The sequence below is a fragment of the Talpa occidentalis genome, unplaced genomic scaffold (assembly GCF_014898055.3).
Source record: "Talpa occidentalis isolate TD23 unplaced genomic scaffold, MPIMG_talOcc4v2.1 talOcc4.6, whole genome shotgun sequence".
Classification (NCBI taxonomy): Eukaryota; Metazoa; Chordata; class Mammalia; order Eulipotyphla; family Talpidae; genus Talpa; species Talpa occidentalis.
In genome coordinates this window covers 43,392,639-43,411,778 of record NW_023604972.1, presented here as the reverse complement: position 1 = coordinate 43,411,778, position 19,140 = coordinate 43,392,639, and the positions used below count along the sequence as shown (strand labels likewise).

At 37.9% G+C, this 19,140-nt stretch overlaps 1 protein-coding gene across 1 annotated transcript in view; it reads left to right on the top strand.

Moving 5' to 3' along the window:
• BTC (betacellulin) overlaps positions 1-19,140 on the top strand; it is a 47,483-nt gene that overhangs the window by 9,503 nt on the left and 18,840 nt on the right. Inside the window, exon 2 of the mRNA XM_037529592.2 lies at positions 14,821-14,919. Coding sequence (XP_037385489.1) covers positions 14,821-14,919 — 99 coding nt within the window. The remainder of the gene's footprint in view (positions 1-14,820; positions 14,920-19,140) is intronic.

The following is a 19,140-nucleotide window of genomic DNA, read 5'->3' as shown; positions in this document are numbered from 1 at the left end:
GTTTTATTCAGTTATATTTTCAGTGCTTGTACATAGTAGATGCTCAATAAATATTTATTCAATGAATGAATCATAGCTCAGGAAAGCCTCCTATACCAGGCACTTCTCCTACTGCATCACAAAGGTCTTGATGTAAATTTGTCAGTTTCATCAGATTTGTGTGTGCCTGCCCACCCCTCTGTAGCTTCTTTCAAACATAAGCACACTTCACCTTCCCCAACACCTCTTTGTATTCCATTTTTGGATTTGCTAACAATGACTTGTTTTATAGCTTCTTGATGAAAATACAGCTATGGCTGGTTTTGCTGAGTAGGCTGACGGTTTGCTTATGAAATTTAGGTATGATTGCCACCATCAGCAAAACATGAACTTATCCAAAAGCATGGTCTTTTACCCATGGCACAAACTTGGTAGCTTGTTGAAAAGTTCTATCTTTATTTTTAAAATATGTAATAATGAGAAAACTGCTAATAAGTTTTTTTTGCTATTTTACAGTGTGACCAGTACTATTATAAAGTTGTCTAATATTGTGTTTACCATTAGAAAGACTTGTTTAAAGTATAGTCATTGTCTTTCTAAAAAGCATTTATACTATAATACATAAAAATATTAATTACTAATGAAACATTTTACTAAATAGTTCTATATTTAACAAAGTTTAAATTACACAGTGCAGACTAGATAGGAAATCAAAGAAGGAAAACTTATTTTGGGATGGAGTGATTGGAAAAAATTCACCAAGAAATATACACTTGAGTTAGTGTTTCCATGATGGTGGTAGGCCCATTTCCCCTCCATTTTATAGAAGATGGGCTGATTAATAATTATCACTGCTTTGTGCATAGAGAATAAAAATATTCAAATTCCTAAAACAGTGTTAATTATGCATGGTACTGGGAGAAATATTTCCTGGTTAAGGACTCATTACCTGAATGAGGACCTTAGCAGGATTCTGAGTTCTTAATGCAGTGCCACCTTTGCAGGATTTCCTAGGAACTGGGATCAGAAGTCTTACAATTTAGATAAATTCCTGCTTTTTTACATTTTAAGATTCCACTTTGAAAATTTATATGGCCTCCTACCTAAGAAAATTGTGCTTAAAGAGTACAAAAATATTAAGCCCATTTTCTTGCATATCTTATAGACTGAATCAAGAACTGTCTCAGCCTTTCTTAAGTCCAGATTAGGGGCTGACTTACATAGTTTGTTTCATGATTCTTTTCCCTGGTCTCTAACCAGGTACTGCTAAACTTTCTAGGGCTGGGGATGGTTCATAATCAGGATGTAGCCCCTGGCCTATCTGTGTAGTAATAACTCATGGAGGAAGAAACTAATTCAAAAGGAAAAATTCAAGAACACTGACTCAATGTCACATAGCCCTTATGGAGGGGAAACCATAAGGGAATGAACTTATTCTTCTCTCTGAAACCTCCACTTATTCTATCGAAGCTCCATTTTTTAACATTAAAAACATCATTTCATCCCTAACTCATGTCACAGGGCCTCCTTTGGGAGTGCAATAATAATGGATCAGGTAGCTGTCATGGGATTTTTCAATTGGAGAATAATACAGGGATTGCAGTGATTTTAAGATTGATCTGAGTGTGCAAAATGGATCAAAAGAAAAGAAACTAATATAATAAGAGACAAGTAAAGGGGAAGTTGCTATTAACTAGTCTGGATCAGGCAATGGAAAGAAAAATAAATAAATAAATATTTCTCAGCAAGAGTTTATAGGATATCATGAAAAATTGTGAGTAGGCAAGGAAGAAGAAAGAAGTACTGAGGTTGTGTCCAAGACTGCTAACCTGAGAGAGAAGTAGAATTAATGGTATTAGGAAAAAGAACCATGAAATGATTTTATGAGTAGAATTTACAAACATATGGAAATTAGGAAGTTGATTTTGGATTATAGCAGTGGAACCAATATCTATTCTCCCAAGGAATGTACTGATTATTGGGTTTTTCTTCAGGGCTACTAAAATCTGGTTGGTATATCCCTACAGATCTCATTCTTAAACATCTTTTGGGAGAAGAAACAAATGTACCTAACAGAATAATTGCAAATAATTAAGTATAACTTTGTAGGAGGTAGAGCTCATCCCCTTTGAGAGTATGTTGAACTTAGTGGCTTGCTTCCACTAGAATAGAACATAAAAAGGAAAAAAAAAAAGACAAACAGTACAAAGTGTAAAATCTGGCAGATGCTATCATCATCTTGAATTCAGGGTTAACATCACAATGATGCCAATAGATATTGTGTCTCTCTCACAGGGAGTACTTATCTGTAGAGTTTGTCCTAAAACTCATAATCCCTGTTGGTCATAATGAAAACATCAAAAAAATCTAACATTGAAGGACATTTTACAGAACACCTGACCAGTACTCACCAAATTTATCCAGATTAGGGGTTGACCTGAGTAGTTTGTTTCATGGTCCTTTTATATAAGGAACAACTGAAAAATTCCCATTGACCTGAAGAAACTAAGAATTTTGACACAATGACAAAAAAAGACACTAGTGGAAAATTGATGAAATCAGAATAAAATCTTGAGTTCAGAAGATAGTAAAATATGAATGTTGGCTTTTAGTTTTTTTTTTTTTTTAAAGATTTATTTTTTATTTATACAAGCACTGGGTACAGTCAGAAGCGTGGGAAGGTGAGAGAATTCACCAGAGCCAGAGTGGGGACCAGAGCAGGCAGAAGGACCGAAGTACACTGCTGAGGGGAGCAGCAGGCATGGCAGGAGAGGTCTGTGCGCCATGTGGGACCCTCCTCCGGTGGCTGGGGAGCAGCTGGGGATCGAACCAGGGCCGCAGAGGCTGCGGGCAGCTTCCCAACCCAGCGCTCAACCGCTGCGCCACCGGGGAGGCCCTGTTGGCTCTTAGTTTTGATGAATGTACCATGGTAATGTAAGATGATAACCTTGAAGGAAACAGAAAGGGGGTGTTCTGTACTTTGCAATTTTTTCTAAATCTAAAATTTTTATAAGATTAGATGTTTATTATGAAAAAAGCAGGGGATTCTAATGACTATCCAGTTTGGACAATTGCTTGAGTAGGAAATAGAGCTGAAAATATAAGTGGATCCTTCAGTTGATGATAATTTTAGGATCTATTTAACATAGTGCCTAGAACAAGAAATCTTGTTTAAATCTGAGTCCATGGGTATTTTGTGAGACCAAATGGCATTATGAAAAAGAAGAGCAAGGTAAATCATACAGAGAAAAAGTAGGGTGGTGGTAGCCAGGGGCTGGAAGAGAAGGGTGTAAGGAATTACTGTTTTGTGGGCATAAGTTTTGTGAGCATAAGTTTGCAAGAAGAAATAGTTTTAGAGCTGGATATTGGTTATGTTTCCATAAAAATATAAATATATTTAATACCAACAAGCTGAACATTTAAAAATGGTTAAGATAGTTAATTGTAGGTTATATATAAACTAAAAAAATGGAAGAAAGAGGACTGAAATAGAGTGCTGGTAGCACACATATTTATGGTATGGGAGTCAGAAACAAAGTTTGCAGAGTTTAATGAAAAGGGAAGGATAAATCAGGAAGCCAAGAGCAAAGGTGGATTTTAGATGTAAGATTTGAGTAGATCCACTATTCCCAATATTGATGGAGTAGGCTGAGGCTCAAGAAGAGGTATCTGATAAGATAGCTGTGAAGAAATCATTGATTCTCTTAAAAGATCAGAGACAAAATATTGATGGCAACTGAAGAAGCCCAACACACATACACACACACACACACACACACACATGACTGAATATAGAAATTGGGGTGATAGGTAGAAAATAGATGTTTTGGTTTATGAGAGCTAACTTCTTCAAATCATTGGAAATCTATCTCAGTAGAGATTAGTACATAGTACAGAGAACATAGGTTGGATTAATTAACAAAAATTCTAGGAAGACAACTCTCATATTAATTTAGGAGGAATTTTCTCCCAACTACAACATTGAAAATAACTGCCTTGTAGTGAACTTTCCAGGTCTAAACATGTTTGCGGGGTGGGTAACACTTACAGGGAGTTGTGTAGAAATGATCTCTAGGTAGGAAGGGGCCAAATGATCACCACGAATGGGTTCTCTGTGTCTCAGTGAACCCAGAATGATGTCACTGCACTTTGGGGATGTTTTAGAGCTTGGAAGATGGAGTTTTAAACTAAGAAAATGTCACCAGACTTCTCTGGGCAGAGAATAAGAGAGAAGACACTTGTGACCTCAAGAACCAATGGTGAAGAATTTGGAAAAAGAAAATTACTTTAGTTCACTGGTCCTGTCTCTACACACAATTGTTTTTAGTGACCATATGTGAATTCTCATCATCTCATCTTGATCATTAGCACTCATCCTGTGACTCAAGCTAATATTTTTCCTTAAAGACTCCCAACTCTCTGTATTTTACCATCTATTAGAAGAGTAATCGACTAGACTCCAACTATGAAAGGAAAAAGCTCTGACATAAATGTAATTAATAAGTAATATTGATAAAAATTTCAAGTGTTACTTCAGGAAACACATTTCTACCATTGCCATCCTATGGTAGAACATTTCTGTGAGAAATTTCTCTAATTTTAGATTATCTAGGTTTTAGATAAATGATAATTGTCTTGTAATGGAGGTCAAGAAAGGTGACTGCCAATGTGATTAAATGCAAGAGGAAAAACTACACACAAGAATAACAAGCTACATATCCCATTTGCCTTTGCTGAAGTGTAACAAAAGAAATATACCCGTTCTTTTTTAATGATTTCTGCCCAATGGCATTCACCACTTTTAAATACTAATTGAATAGTTTGCTACAGTAGTCAGCTGCTTTATTGGGAATCTTTCAGGATGTGGTGAACAGATACTGCAAAGCTTCATCTGGAAATATGTGGTGTGACTATTTCTTAATGAGTCTTATTTTCATAGGTCACACAAGAAAATCAGTGGAATTGCTTCATAGTCTCACTACACACATCAAGAAAACCCTTGTTTCTTCATACTTATTTTTATAATTTCTTACTCCAACTGCACAGCCTTATTCATTGTTTCTCAAACACACCAACTTCATTTCTATGTCATTGCCTTTGATCCGGTTTAGTTCCCAACTTCTGTGAAATTTTCCCTATGATTTCTACAACTTAACATTGCCTCTTTTTGAATTTAATGAAATTTATTTTCTCTATAATATACAATCTGATATTATTTATTTATATTTCTGGTCTCTACAAATTATTTTATTGATAATAAGATAATAGAGGAATGTTAAATTGGATTGGCTTATCTTAACTCATTCTAAGGGCTTAAATTTTCTAGGATTTTTTTCAGGTTGGGTAAGCATCAACTCTGAAACCCTGTGTTCTTTTCTTATTAATGTTTGATGGCTGTCTTCTCATGGGTCAGAAGCTCTGCTATAACTGGATCCAGTGACCAACTCTGCTATTTCTCCTCACTTTGCAACCAAATAATCTTTGCTGATAACAAACTGTTCTTTTCCTTTGCTTTCTTTTGGCACCTTTCTTTGAACTGGTATGGAAATTCAGTGTGTCCAGGAGTTTTCATTTAAAGTATTACAATGTCTGACTGTCTGGAGTGTTCTTCTCATAAAAGAATGGGAATCCAAAAGTCAAGTTTTGACAACTGATGATTTCTAAGAAACTTGCTCTAGGTTATTGTGGGGCTCCCATTCAATTTAGTCATCCTTGTCACAGAAAAAAACGAGGTTAATTTGCTGGCAAAGGCATTATTGTGGTGTTGACAGTTTTCAGATATATGAGTTAGTTTATGTATGACAGGTTGTTAAATTACTTCCCTCTCTGGGCTTTAAAAATATAAGATCATGGAATACTTTTATGAGTTAAAAAAAGTGTTATCCATCATTCTAGACCTTTCTTAAACACTGAGATACTGTTTCTACCATTTGGAATATGATATTATGTTGGCGGAAAAAAGAGTTTATAATTTCCTGATTTTGAATGGACATAAACTATTTTGAAGACTCTTATTTTTTCTCTGCTTCTCCCCCTGTCTCTGATAATTAAGAAGCCCATCTTTCAGTTTTATAAAGTAGGCGGTTCTCTAGGTGATGTGATTTAAGGGACTTTAGAAAAATTCCTCCCAGTCCTGGAATGGGGTTCTCAATGATCTGCCTTAATACCCCAGCTCCTCACTGTTGGGACACAAACCTTTGTGTTCCTCTTAATTGACTAGCAGTGACTTCCTTTGTCTCTTGCTCAGCTCTCCACCCATAGCAGGTTGCCCTTATTTTTGGACTTGATACATAACCATGCCCCAGGGCATTGGTTTTGCCTCCCATTCAGCAGGGGGCCAGAAGTTGAAAGAGTTAGTACCCAGTGGGGGAGATTTTGTCCATGTGAAATAGGTGATGAAATTAATTGGAGCAGAGAAATACACTGTCATCCAAGTTCAAAGTGTCATTCCTTCTTGTCCCCTTTATATAGTGCATGTCTAAGTGAGCACCTTTCTGTGTTTCTTTGAGGCTCACTTTGGAACAGTATTCATCAGGAGGCGCACCCACATTGCATTGCTTTCCTTCTTTGCTTCAGCTCCCTTTTTACCATTGGCATGGTCCAGAGTTTATACCCCCCCCCCCAATAAAGTGAAAACCTTTTAATCTGCATTATAGGAACTGCTTTCTGGAAGACTTAAGTGGAATCCCATGATTCCAGATCATTTCTTTTGAGTTAAGCAGCTCTCTCTTTGCAGGTCTGCTTTGAAAGCAAGTACATTTAGAAAGGAAAGTATATTAAACAAATATGCTCTAGGAGGATTCTAGTTTGTAGAACAGCAAAAGGACAACAAGATAGAAAACGCGTTAACAAAACAGATGAGAATACCAAAGTCAAATCACCTATTCATAATTTTTATCTCATTCAACCATAAGCTTAATGTTAAAAATCATTTTTACCCCCTAATATTTTTTTTCAGCTCCATACTAGATGTGTCCTTGTTTTGGACTTGGAAAATGCTGTGTGTAGAATGCTTGTTTATTCAATATTCTGCTTTTCTTCTTGACAGTGAATATACAATAGAAAAATTACCATATCCTTATAGTTTTGACTTCTTATGTTGATTTAAACTTTAAAAGCTTTAACTTGAGTTTTCATAAATTAGAGCTATAATCCACTAGGTTGTTAGATAGTATCATCTAAGACTGACTTTATTTGTAGCACTGAATCATTTAGCCAACCAACTGAATCGGTAATATTGTCTGACATTAACAATATGCTGAGTCACTGGCAGCATTGGACTAAGAATACAAAGAACCATACATGTAGACGATGCCACATTTCTTTTAATTAATCGAGGCATCATTTCAAATCTCTAAAATATACTGGAAAGAAGCAGTGTATGGAAAGACCACATACAATTCTGCCTCACTAACTACATGTGTATAAGTACACTATAGAAATGTAATATGTATATGTTTGTGTATTTATCCTTTGTAGTCTCTTCATAAATATATATTTATATAAAGGGAAATTGCGACATGAATGTAAAAATTTGTCAATATCCATTTATGTGAATGAGAATCTATGTTTTTACCTGAGTAATTAGAATTCTTTTAATTTTTCTCCAGACTCTTCCAGTACCTGTACCAGGCATTGGCAGGCTAATCATTCATAATTTCTTTTTCTCCCTTATTTCAGCAAACAGTTAAATCTTTACCATGTAAGTTATATAAAATGGACCTCAGTTTATCAATGGGAACTCTGAAGCTCGATGTTTGAGTAACTTAATCATAATCACACAGCTAGTAATGTGAGGATAGGTCCATGATTCAAATCCAGCTTGATAGACATCAATCCTACCCTTTTCTCATTAATTCATATTGCTTCCCTGGGCCTCCCTGGTGGCACAGGGATTAAAGACAATGCTTTCAAACTATCACCAGTCACTGCAGCACAAGTTCGATCCCTGCCCAGGGAGCTGACCCTCATGGTACAGCAGACCTCTGCTATCTCACCCGCTGCTCTCTTCAGCTGTGTATTTCAATAAATCTACATGTTCTACTCCCCACTCTCTCTCTGCCCCTGCAACTCTGGCTTACACCCGAGTTCTTGTATGCATAAATAAATAAATTAAAAAACTCAAAAAAATTCATATTGCTTCCCTTTGATATAAACGAAATTTCAAGGATTTGATTATGAAATATTCTTCCAATCTCTGCTTATATTCACAGGTTGATAAGTTTTCCTTTGATTTGCAATTGGATTTGCAGATGAGATATGGAGTTTGGTTCAAATCCTAGAATAAGAGTGATAGCATAAGAATTCATTGAGATTCATAGACAAATGTAGATGTTAGGATATGTAATATATTCTAAATCATCAGAATATAAATGAATGGACATATTGTGATAATGTATTTTTAAAATATATAATGATTTTGGCTCCAAAAAAATGGAAAACTTGGCTCAGAGATGAGGCAAATACAACGCACATGACTATTTAGCTTGGTCACATTTGATCTTTTTAAATAGTTGACCCAGCTGGTGTATGACTTACCTCAGTGTTACTAGTAACTTTGAGACATCGGGTTATGCTCCTTGTCAGACCGCGCCTCCTTGAATGCCTGTATTGTTCTCAATGACTTCATCCCTTTGCTGTCTGACAGGAATACAACTTTTGATACATTCTGTAATTTTTAATTTGAGAATGTCAAAGTTCATAAAAGTAAATGGAGCTCTGACTCACTGAACTAGAATTGGGTTCTTTTCCTTTTTGTCTAATTTTATGAGTGGAGTTGATTTTAAAAAACAAGTCCCAGAAACAGGAACTCAATTTCTAGTCAATTAACAAATCCAACTAATCTAACATTCTTTAGTTTTGTTTCTCATTTTTTAATACAACTAGAAATTCTGGATCTTTTGTCAAGTAGGAAGGTATGGATAATCAAAAGAAGATAAAACAAAAAAGATTGTGAAATATTTGATTGATAGGTGAAATCTAACACAATGATATTTCAAAGTATAAAATCATTTCTGTAGGTGAAAAACAAAAATGAAACAAAATAGAATAACAACAAAAAAGAACAAATAAGCCTACTTGTATACTGCTTCTTAGCAATATAAAAGATTTAGGAGCTTAATTTTATTAAGCAGAACAAAACTCCAGTATTTACCGGGGCAAACAGAAAGGATGATATGCTGTGAGACTGAATTGCCAGAAATAGGGTGTCAATGATTTGAGCATTGAGAACCCACTCTTTCTGTCTTTGTCAGCCCACGTGAAATAACACATGGTTGAGTAACTTAATCATAATCACACGATCTTGAATTTAGGGGAAGATGACAAATTTTATAAGGGTAAAATATGGTTGAAGGAACTATGCTTAGAAAAATATTTAGCTCTGAAGAAAAGAAATTCTTTCAGAAACACATGGTACCTAGCTTCAAGTATACGAGGATCTGTCATGGGAAAGAAAACTTTCGCTAGGTGACTGCAATGAGCAAAGTAAAATTACAGGAAGGCAGAAAAAAGTTGAACCTAAAGAAGCATTTGTAAAACTTTAGAAATAGATGCTTAATAATTTTTTGGAATGAATGAATGGCTGTGATTGAAAGAATGGAAGGATGGATGGATGGGCTCACAGAAATGGAGTACATTAAAGGAGAGTGAAGACTCTACTGAAAATTTAAAGGGAGGTTGATAAACTTTTCCAGGAGATGTTTTTAAGGGACCCAAATGTTGGTTGGCCAGAGATTTTAATACATCTAAGATCATAGTAATTCTGACATAATTTGTGACTGATTTCAATGGAAATATTACCATGTTTCCACATGTAAATAGTATATTTTCTTTAACTTTCTCTAAAATACAACTTGTACTTTCTCTGATAAAGATGATTATTTATTTATTTATTTATTTGATGGTAAGGAACTTTAATACAATTAGTGAACAATACAGAAAAGACAAAGAATATAGTTTCCAAATCAAGCACCCAAAGTTACCCCATCCCCTTGTGGGTAAAAGTCTAGCCAAACAGGATTGGCCCAAAGCAAGCCCCAAAAGCCTGCCACGAGTCTGAAACACCTTCCAATAGGGACCCATAGAAAAGGGTCCGAAACAGACAAGTCTGGGAGAAAAAGAGCAAAATCAAAATCAAGATAAAAGCTGCCATTGTTATCCTTCCCACGGGTCTCTCACTCACATCTGTTTCAACCAGTCCAGGACCAAGAAGTAAGCACAGTTTCTTCACGTCTCTCTGCTCCATGTGCCTCCTCTAGGTCTCCATCCTGCTCCCTTCCTTCCTAAGTCTCCTCTCCAGCTTCTTCTCCTTCCTGCTCAGCTCCACCCTCCTTTGGGTGGGGCAGGGAACCTGAAACCTCTCCTTTTCCTGGGGACCACCCTGTTACAGTTGTAATGGGGACACCCCAGGATTGAAAGATGATTATTTATTTTTATTTATTATTTTTATTTAAAAGACTTATGTCTTTATCTTCCCTCTCAAATGTGAGCTCCTTGAAGTTAGTGATAATATCTGATATTGTTGAATCTTTTTTTTTTTTTTGATATTGTTGAATCTTAATGTCTTGCACCAGTGTCAAATGCATGGTGCTGATTAAAGAATTGTTGAATTGTGAATAGAACAGCATCCTTTCTCTTGGAAACTGCCTTTAGTATTTAATAGGTTGCTTTGTGAGCATTTCTCTGATTTCCGAGTTGCTTCCTGCAGATCACAAATTCAAATGCCTGTCAAGTCCAGTAGTTAGATGAGTGCAGCTGGACTGATCGGGTCTGTGGCACTTACAGGCTCACCAGCTACTTAGTTCCAGTTAAGAAGATGTTTCAGACTGATGTTACCAGATCTCCTGTTTTTTCAATGAATACAGAAAAATCCAGGTTTAATGAGTACTGTCTCGATTGGAATTTTATTTTATTTTTTAAAAAGACTTATTTATTGATGCATACAAGAACTGGGGTACAGGCCAGAGGTGCGGGGGAGGGGAGAGAGAAGGATTCACCAGAGACAGAGTGGGAAACAGAGCACGTAGACTGACCGAAATACACTGCTGAGGGGAGCTGTGGGCAAGTCAGGAGAAGTCTGCTGCGCCATGTGGGCAGCTCCTTGGCCAGCTGGGGATTGGACTCATGCTGCAGCGGCTGCCAATAGCTTCATGGGTTGCGTCTTAACCCCTTGTGCCACTAAAGAGTCCCCTCAATTGGAATTTTAAAAAATTTGTAGACTAAGAAAATGCTTCCTCAAGCTTGATATGGTTCATGGCCACCAGACTGAGACCTAGAGATCATTAGATGAGTAGGAGGAGCACCACCGAGGAGTACCACTGTTTCCGCACCTGTGCACGGTTTCCCGATGATGTCTTGTCCCCAGAGGGCCTCCAGTGCCTTCTTCGCAAGCTGAGGCCAGTGTGTGGATGGAGATTTAGCACCAACCTGCCAGAATGTTTTGGCAGGGTTTTAATGAAATCAGGACTCCCTCTGTTAGGTAGAAATAAAAGAAAGATGTGTTAAATATAAGTGATAGTAAGAATCAAATGTGAGTAGACTAAAAACTGGATACTATGCATCAGCCATGTACCTTTTCTTTTATTACTTAATTTATTTTTTTTCAATAACCCTAAGGACATGTCATCATTCTCAATTGCAGATGTGGAATCTCTATGAGATTCAGATTTTTAAAAATTCCCACATTGCAACTGATTAATTCTAGAATTAAGACCTTTTGATTCTGCCTGTGAAGAAAGCCCATGTATGAGGATCTTAAAAATTAGTTAAACTGGTTTTATGAAATTAGAAAAATTGAAATTTTCCAGAAATTGATATTAGAATTTTTGCTTTTCATGGTTGTTTTGTTTGTTTGTTTATAGCTTTATTTATTCATTCTTTTTACATTTGTTGAATACCATTATGTCTGTGTTAGGTACTGTAAAAATGAGATTATAAAAATGAGTACTATACAGCTTCTATGCTTTAGAATTCCTAAATGATTGTTCACTTCAGGCTTGTTCTAATTGTGGAAGGAGAGGGGACAGGGATTGGAAGAAAAGAACTTCAGTTGCCAAATCAATTTTTTAATTGTAACTTTTTTCTTACTCCAACAAAAAAAAACAGAAATAGAAAAAGCTAGAAAGTGGAAACAAGGGTAATTAAGGAAAAAAATCTTCTAATAAGCATCAGCAACTACTATGTACTTACCCACCTTTTTGATTACCATCTATATGGATGTTTTTTGCACTTACCACATGTATATGCAGACAACTACATACTAATCATACTGCATTACTGTTCTGTGGCCTGCTTCACTTGGGAATATTTTGAAATGTTCTATTAATGCTTGAAAATCACTTTAATAACATTTTATCACATGAAAAGAGTTCCATATAGATAATCAATTCTCTGTTATTAGATAATTAGGTCATTTCTATTTGTTTTATAGCCCATGTCATGTAGAGATTTTTTTTTGTAGCTAATGTTTATGGATCCACTATTATTTCCTTTGGAAAAATCACTAGAAATATAATTAATTCTGGGTTTAAGCATTTATACATTTTTTAGTTTTTTGCTTATACCATACAGTGCTCAATTGTTCTCCAAAAAAGCAAGGACTAATTTACCCATCTCCAGTGAATCTGTGTTTCTATTTCTCTTCACTGCTTCTAAGGCAGTTACCACCTCTTTAAAAAAAAACAAAATCATTTCCAATTTGATAGAAGAAAGACTTCCTGAAAACTCTTTTGACCTTTGAATCTGCTGGATATTATTGTTTCACGGCACATTACTATTACTTTATGTCAGCTGATTTTCTGATTACCTGTCTTAGTAGCTTTAGAGCAATTGAGGGTCAAGCATGTCTTACCCACTTAGGTATTTCTGGATGCTCATGAATGTGTGTTGAACTCCATGGAAGTGGAGCACATACCTAGTTTAGAAATATTGTTAAATGTAGAAGTGTCAACACAACCAGTGGACAAGTTATTTTATTCTGCTAGTTACATAATAATAAGTAATTGTCATTGAGTGTTAATTATATGCCAGCATTGTGTTAAGTGCTTTGCATACTTACCTGATTGAATTCTTACAACAATGCTTTGAAGAAGTGATTATAGGTATTTCCACTTTGCCAATGAGGAAACAAAGAGGTTAGGAAACTTGCCCAAGGTAAGTTGGCAACTTGCCCAAGGTTAGGTGGCAAAAACACTGATGAACACAAGACCGGCTCCTTTCCAAGTCTTCTTACCATGCCCTGTGTGTCTTCCCCTCTCCTCTCAAACTTTTTATTATACACATTGACAAATATAAATAAAAGTAGAGAGAACAGAATAATGAACCTTGGAACACCTACCATCCAGCTTCAACAGTCACCAAGGTGTGGCCAATCCTGTTTCATCCTTACCTTTTCCTCACTACCTTGCGTCTCTCTTCCCTTGATGGATTATCTTAAAGCAAATCTCAGATATAGTAATTCATTACTAAATATTTAAATATATCTCTAAGAGTAATGAACTCTGTATTTTTTTTAAATCTAGATTACAATATCATCCTCACACTTTAAAATCTCTGTAAAAGTTCATTAATACTATCTAATGCCCTGTCAGTGTCAAATTTCTCTGATCATCTCAGAGTTGATTTGTTTGAATCAGGATTCATGCAGACACTATGCATTCTAAAGTGTTCCAACCACAAAACATGTTCCTCTCTCCCCCATACCTCTCCATAAAGTCCATTCTTCTCAGAAACAGAGATACATAGCTGGAGCAACCTGAGATTGTTTAAAAACAATTGACATTTATTTAATATCTGGGTTGACCTTTCCCCAGAAGGAAACACATTCAATAATTAACACTTGAGAAACATTGGGTCTGTATGGAAGGAAGAAAGTATTTTGTCATGTGGCTTGTTATCCATTCTCCTTGGAAATCCATTAGTGTACTCATCCTGTAGCTGAGAACTCTCTATCACCTTCTATGTCCTGGTGGGGACACATAACAAAGGGACAGAAATGTCCAGACAAGTCTGGAAGGAAAAGAGCAAAATCAAAATCAATGTAAAGGCTGCTGGGGCCTCCCTGGTGGCGCAGGCAGTTGAGCAAAGCACTGTGAAGCTGTCCACAGCCTCTGCAGTGCGGGTTCGATCCTGGCTGGCTGCGGAGATCTCCACATGGCAGGGCAGTCCTCTCATGTCTCTCCCACTGCTCCCCTCAGCAGTGTATTTCAGTCCTTCTGCCTGTTCTGTTCCCCACTCTGTCTCTGGTGAATCTTCTCACCTTCCCAAGCATCAGGCCTACACCCTGGTTCTTGTATAAATAAAATAAAATCTAAAAAAAAAAAAAGATAAAGGCTGCCATTGTCAACCACCCCATGGGTCTCTAACCCTCATCTATTTCAAGTGTCTCCTTCCATGTCTTCCCTCAGTTCCCTGGTGCCAGTCGAAGGCTGAGCAAGTGCAGCCTCTTCACATCTCTCTGCTCCATGTGACCCTGCAGGTCTCCTTCTTGCTTGCCCTCTGAGTCCCAGTCTTCTCTCCTCTTCTCCTCCCTGCTCAGCAACACCCTTCCATGAGAGCAGCAGGGAAGCTGGAACCTCCCCTTTCTTTGGGGACCACCCTGTTTATCCTCACTTACGATGTGTTTAGTTAGATGTAAGTGATACTGACGAAAATTCTGTTTTTGGTACTGAGCTTAAAAATGAGATATGCTGGCCTGTGTTCCCCTCCTTTGTTGTGGGAAAGTGACTCAGAAATGGAAGTTATGGGCTTGTGATTTTCATAAGTGGATCATGACTGATAGAATATTACACTCTGAGCAAAATTTTAAGTTTTCCTTTGTTTTGGTTATTTTTGAACTTGAAGGTCTAGTGATCCTCCACTGTGTGGTGGCGGATGGAAATTCTACCAGAAGTCCTGAAAGTGATGGCCTGCTCTGTGGAGACTCTGGAGAAAACTGTGCAGGTAATGTTTAGTAAGTGATACATTTGTACTTTACCAGTTTCATGTTCTGTCTCCGGAAGTTGATCTCCCTAAGTTTTAATATTTTTGAAAATGCAGTAATCACAAAGCAAGGTGTATCAGACACTGTGCTAAGTAACCACTAACTTATTGTTAACTATGAACTGGATAATATTTTTTACTTTATTTCAAGGTGAAGCCTAGAAAGATTAAGTAAATTGCCAAAGATCACATATCTAGCAAATAGCAAATTGGGATTCATGCTCACACCTTTCTGATTCTAGTGTTTCCATTCCTAATCACCATACTATTTGGGGTGTTCAAGATGTGTGTGTTGGACTCTTGCATGTGATATCTTAGACTAGATTCACAGAAAGTTGGCAAATTCTATTCAATTTAAAAGGGAAGAAGGTAATGATGTTTAACGTATTTTATTTTGGAGATACTTAGATTAGTATCCTCAGACTGATTAGTCTCAGGCAGAGGTTAGCTATAGCAAAGGGTCAGATAACAAGTATTTAGACTTAGTGGCCCTTGAAACCTTTGTTGCAACTACTCACCACAGTTGCTGGATTGTCAAAGCAGCTATAGACAAATGCAAAAGAATGGCCTTGTAAATGGGTGTCTGGGGCCCAAATTTCTAATGTGTGTATGGGGGGGGGTGTCCTTCCACTCCACCAAACAATTCTCCAGACACTAGCTAGGTATACCACAATTTAGCTGAAGGCTGACAGAACCCAGAGATAGCATCAGATTCCACTTCTGCTATTCGTGAAATAAGTTCAGTGTTCATTTTCATAACTCTCTCTGACCACTCACTGATTCAGGCACCAATTGCAAGCTTCTGACTGGCTGTAAATCAGAGGGTCCCATAACACCTCCTCAGGTTCAATTCTCTTGAGTGGCTCATAGAACTCAGAGGAACATTTTACTTACTAGATTATTAGTTTATTACTGTTCTAGATGGAACAGTTGCACAGGGCAAAGTATGGGAAAAGGGCAGGGGCCGCCATGTGCTCCTGTACACCACTCTCCCTGACTCTCCACATGTTCACCAACACAGAAGTTCTTGTTAGTGGGCAGAATGGGGAGCACCCCAGGACCCCAAAACTGCACATTCTACATGGTTTCTGCCATCCGCTGCAATACAAACAAAACATAACCTTAGTGCTTAATATCTTCAATAGAAAAGAATTTTAATACAATTAGTGTGCAATAAAGAGAAGAGAGAGAATAGAGTTAAAATAGCTTCCAATTAAAAACCCAAAGTTACCCATCTCTTCATGAGTAAATGCCCAGCCAAACAGGGTTGGCCCAAATTGGGGCTGCTGATGCCTGAAAGCTTGCCACAGTCTAAAGCATCTTCTGGTGAGAACCCATAGGAAAGGAATGGAAGGAGCCAGGCAAGTCTGGAAGGAAAAGAGTAAAATTAAGGAACAAGTTAAGATAAAGTCTGCCATTATCAGCCTTCCCATGGTCTCTCACCCAAGTCAATGTCTCTTCCATGTACCTCAAGTTCCTGGTATAAATCCAAGGCTGGGAAGCAAGTGTGGCTTCTTTACATATCTCTCTGCTCCATGTGCTTCCTCCTGGTCTTCTTCCAAAGTCCTTTTTAGCTTCCATTTACTGCTCAGCTCCACCCTTCCTTAGGTATTGCAGGGAACCTGGACCCTCCCCTTTCTGTGGATATTACACTGTTACACTTTCTGAACCCTATCCTTTTTGGTTTTCATGGAGGTTTGAAAAAGTCACAATTGATTAAATCATTGACTTGGCAACTGTCAACCTCCAGGCCCTCTCTCCTCCCACGAGGTCTGGGAGTGGAACTAAAATTCCATACTTTCAGTCACAGGGTTGGTTCCCCTGGCAACCAACCCCCATCCTAAGGCATATCCAAAAGCCACTTCATTAACATAACAGAAGACATCTTTGCCATACTTATCTCCTGGGAAATTGCAAGGGTTTCAGGAGCTCTCTACCACAAATGAGGACAAAGACCGAATATATATATGTATTTCCATTAAAAGTCACAATATCCTGCTTTAGATGTGTTTCAGTAAAACTAGAGGTCCTCCCCTGGTGGTGCAGGCGGTTGAGTGCAGTGCTGTGAAGCTGTCCAGAGCCTCTGCAGCGCCCCTTTCGATCCCAGCCGGGCTGCGGGTGAGAATCCCACATGGCGCAGCAGACCTCTCCTGTCTCGCCCACTGCTCCCCTCAGCAGTGTATCCTGTTCTGTTCCCGCTCTGTCTCTAGTGAACACTCTCACCCTGCCCTGCATCTGGACTGTACCCCTTTCTTGTATAAATAAATAAATAAATCTTAAAATATATATATATATGTCTTTAAAAAAAAATAAATAAAACTAGAGAAAAACACTGGGCCAAATTTAAGCCTTTGGCTATTGTTTGCTGATACCTGGCCTAAGGTTTGATTTGTTTTTTATAGATTGTATGGTCTGCTCTTCTAAGGGGATTGTTTCTGACTTTAAAACAAACTGTTATAGAGCAACCCCGATATTAAACGGGTTCCTGGCTGTGGGTCCTCACCTGCGCGATTTAAAGGGACTTATGAATACTCTACTACAGACACACGCAAAGGGGTTAATAAAAGGTTTCTTTACAAGAGAAAAAGAAATAAGGAAAATGTACAACTCAGGGAGAAAATAGGGAAATAAAGTCTTTAATGCGTCCTACCCGATCCGACGACCTGGAAACCCAAAGTCACTCTCAGAGCTAGACGGACGCCGCGAGCTGGCCGAGGGCCCCAAAATGGAGAGAGCCCCAAAGCCCACATGTCTGCCTTTTGTATCCACCTGGCTGCTTAACCCCACCCTCAGGTCCCAGCCACCTTCCCTTTGGTGGTGATGGGATTTGGAGTTCCCAGTGTCTTTGGCTTTGGCCTGGGGTGGGGGTGGAGTCCACAAAGCCTGTATGGAATTTGCTTTGGGGCAGCCTTTTCCCCTAACAAAACCACATGCCTGGGGCCTCCCTGGTAACGCAGGTGGTTGAGCACAGCACTGTGAAGCTGTCCTCAGCCTCTGCAGTGCGGGTTCGATCTCCACCGGCCGTTGAGAATCCCACATGGCGAGCAGACCTCTCCTGTCTGCCCCGCTGCTCCCCTCAGCAGTGTATTTCGTCAGTCTGCCTGTTGTCTCTGGTGAATCCTCTCACCCTCCCGCGCATCTGGCCTGTACCCTGGTTCTTGTATAAAAATAAATAAATCTTTAAAAAAAACAAAAACAAAAAAACAACAAACCACATGCCAGTTCACAAATAAAATGGAGTAACAAAAAGCTCTTGCCCTCCCTGCCTCCCCCCCTCCCCACTAATCCCTGGAGACTTCTTTAAACTTGGGGTGTGTGACTTGGTATTAAATGCTTCTTTCCTAGCACCCCGGAGATATAACTGAGCCAAGAACATGCCAAGCAAATGGTCTTGAAGTGAATCATTGGTTCCAATCCAATCTTTCTCGTTCTTCCCTCACATGAGGGGGTGGTCTGAAAGGTCCCTGAAGGCTGTGGTATTCATTGGTGTCTTAGGTCATTCTTGCCTGGATCTTGTCATCCTTGTTGGGGAAAGAACACTCCAATTTCTTGTTTTTCTTTTTTTTTTTTTTTTTTTCAGTCTGCTTTCAAATATCTTAAATAATGGCACTTTTCACATTTCCTTTGGGAGTTTATTATATAAACCAATGATTACAGTATTAAAAAATCTCATCACTATGTAAATGTATTTTCTAATATTTTGTAGTAAAAAAATCTAACATGAGATCTATCCTTTTAACAGAAATTGTCAGTGTACAGTACAGTATTGTTTAGTATAGGTGTGATGTACATCAGATCTCCATCTTGCTCAAATGAAACAACTCATTTCCCCTCTGCTCACCCCCTGGCAACCATCATTATACACTCTGCTATTTAGATACCTGGATATGGCTATTTAGATACTTCAAATAAGTAGAATCGTGTCATAGTCGTCCTTCTACAACTTGTGTTGTAGAAGATTAATTTGCTTAGTATAATGTCCTCTACATTTGCCTATGTTATTGCATATCACCTTTTTTTAAAGACTGAATAATAGTCTATTGTTTGTATATACTACTTTTCGTTATTCATTAATTTCTCTGATAGATATTTACGTTGTTTCCATCTCTTGGCTATTATGGATAATGAAGCAGTGAACATGTAACTATCTCTTGAGATCTTGCTTTCAATTCTTTTGGATAA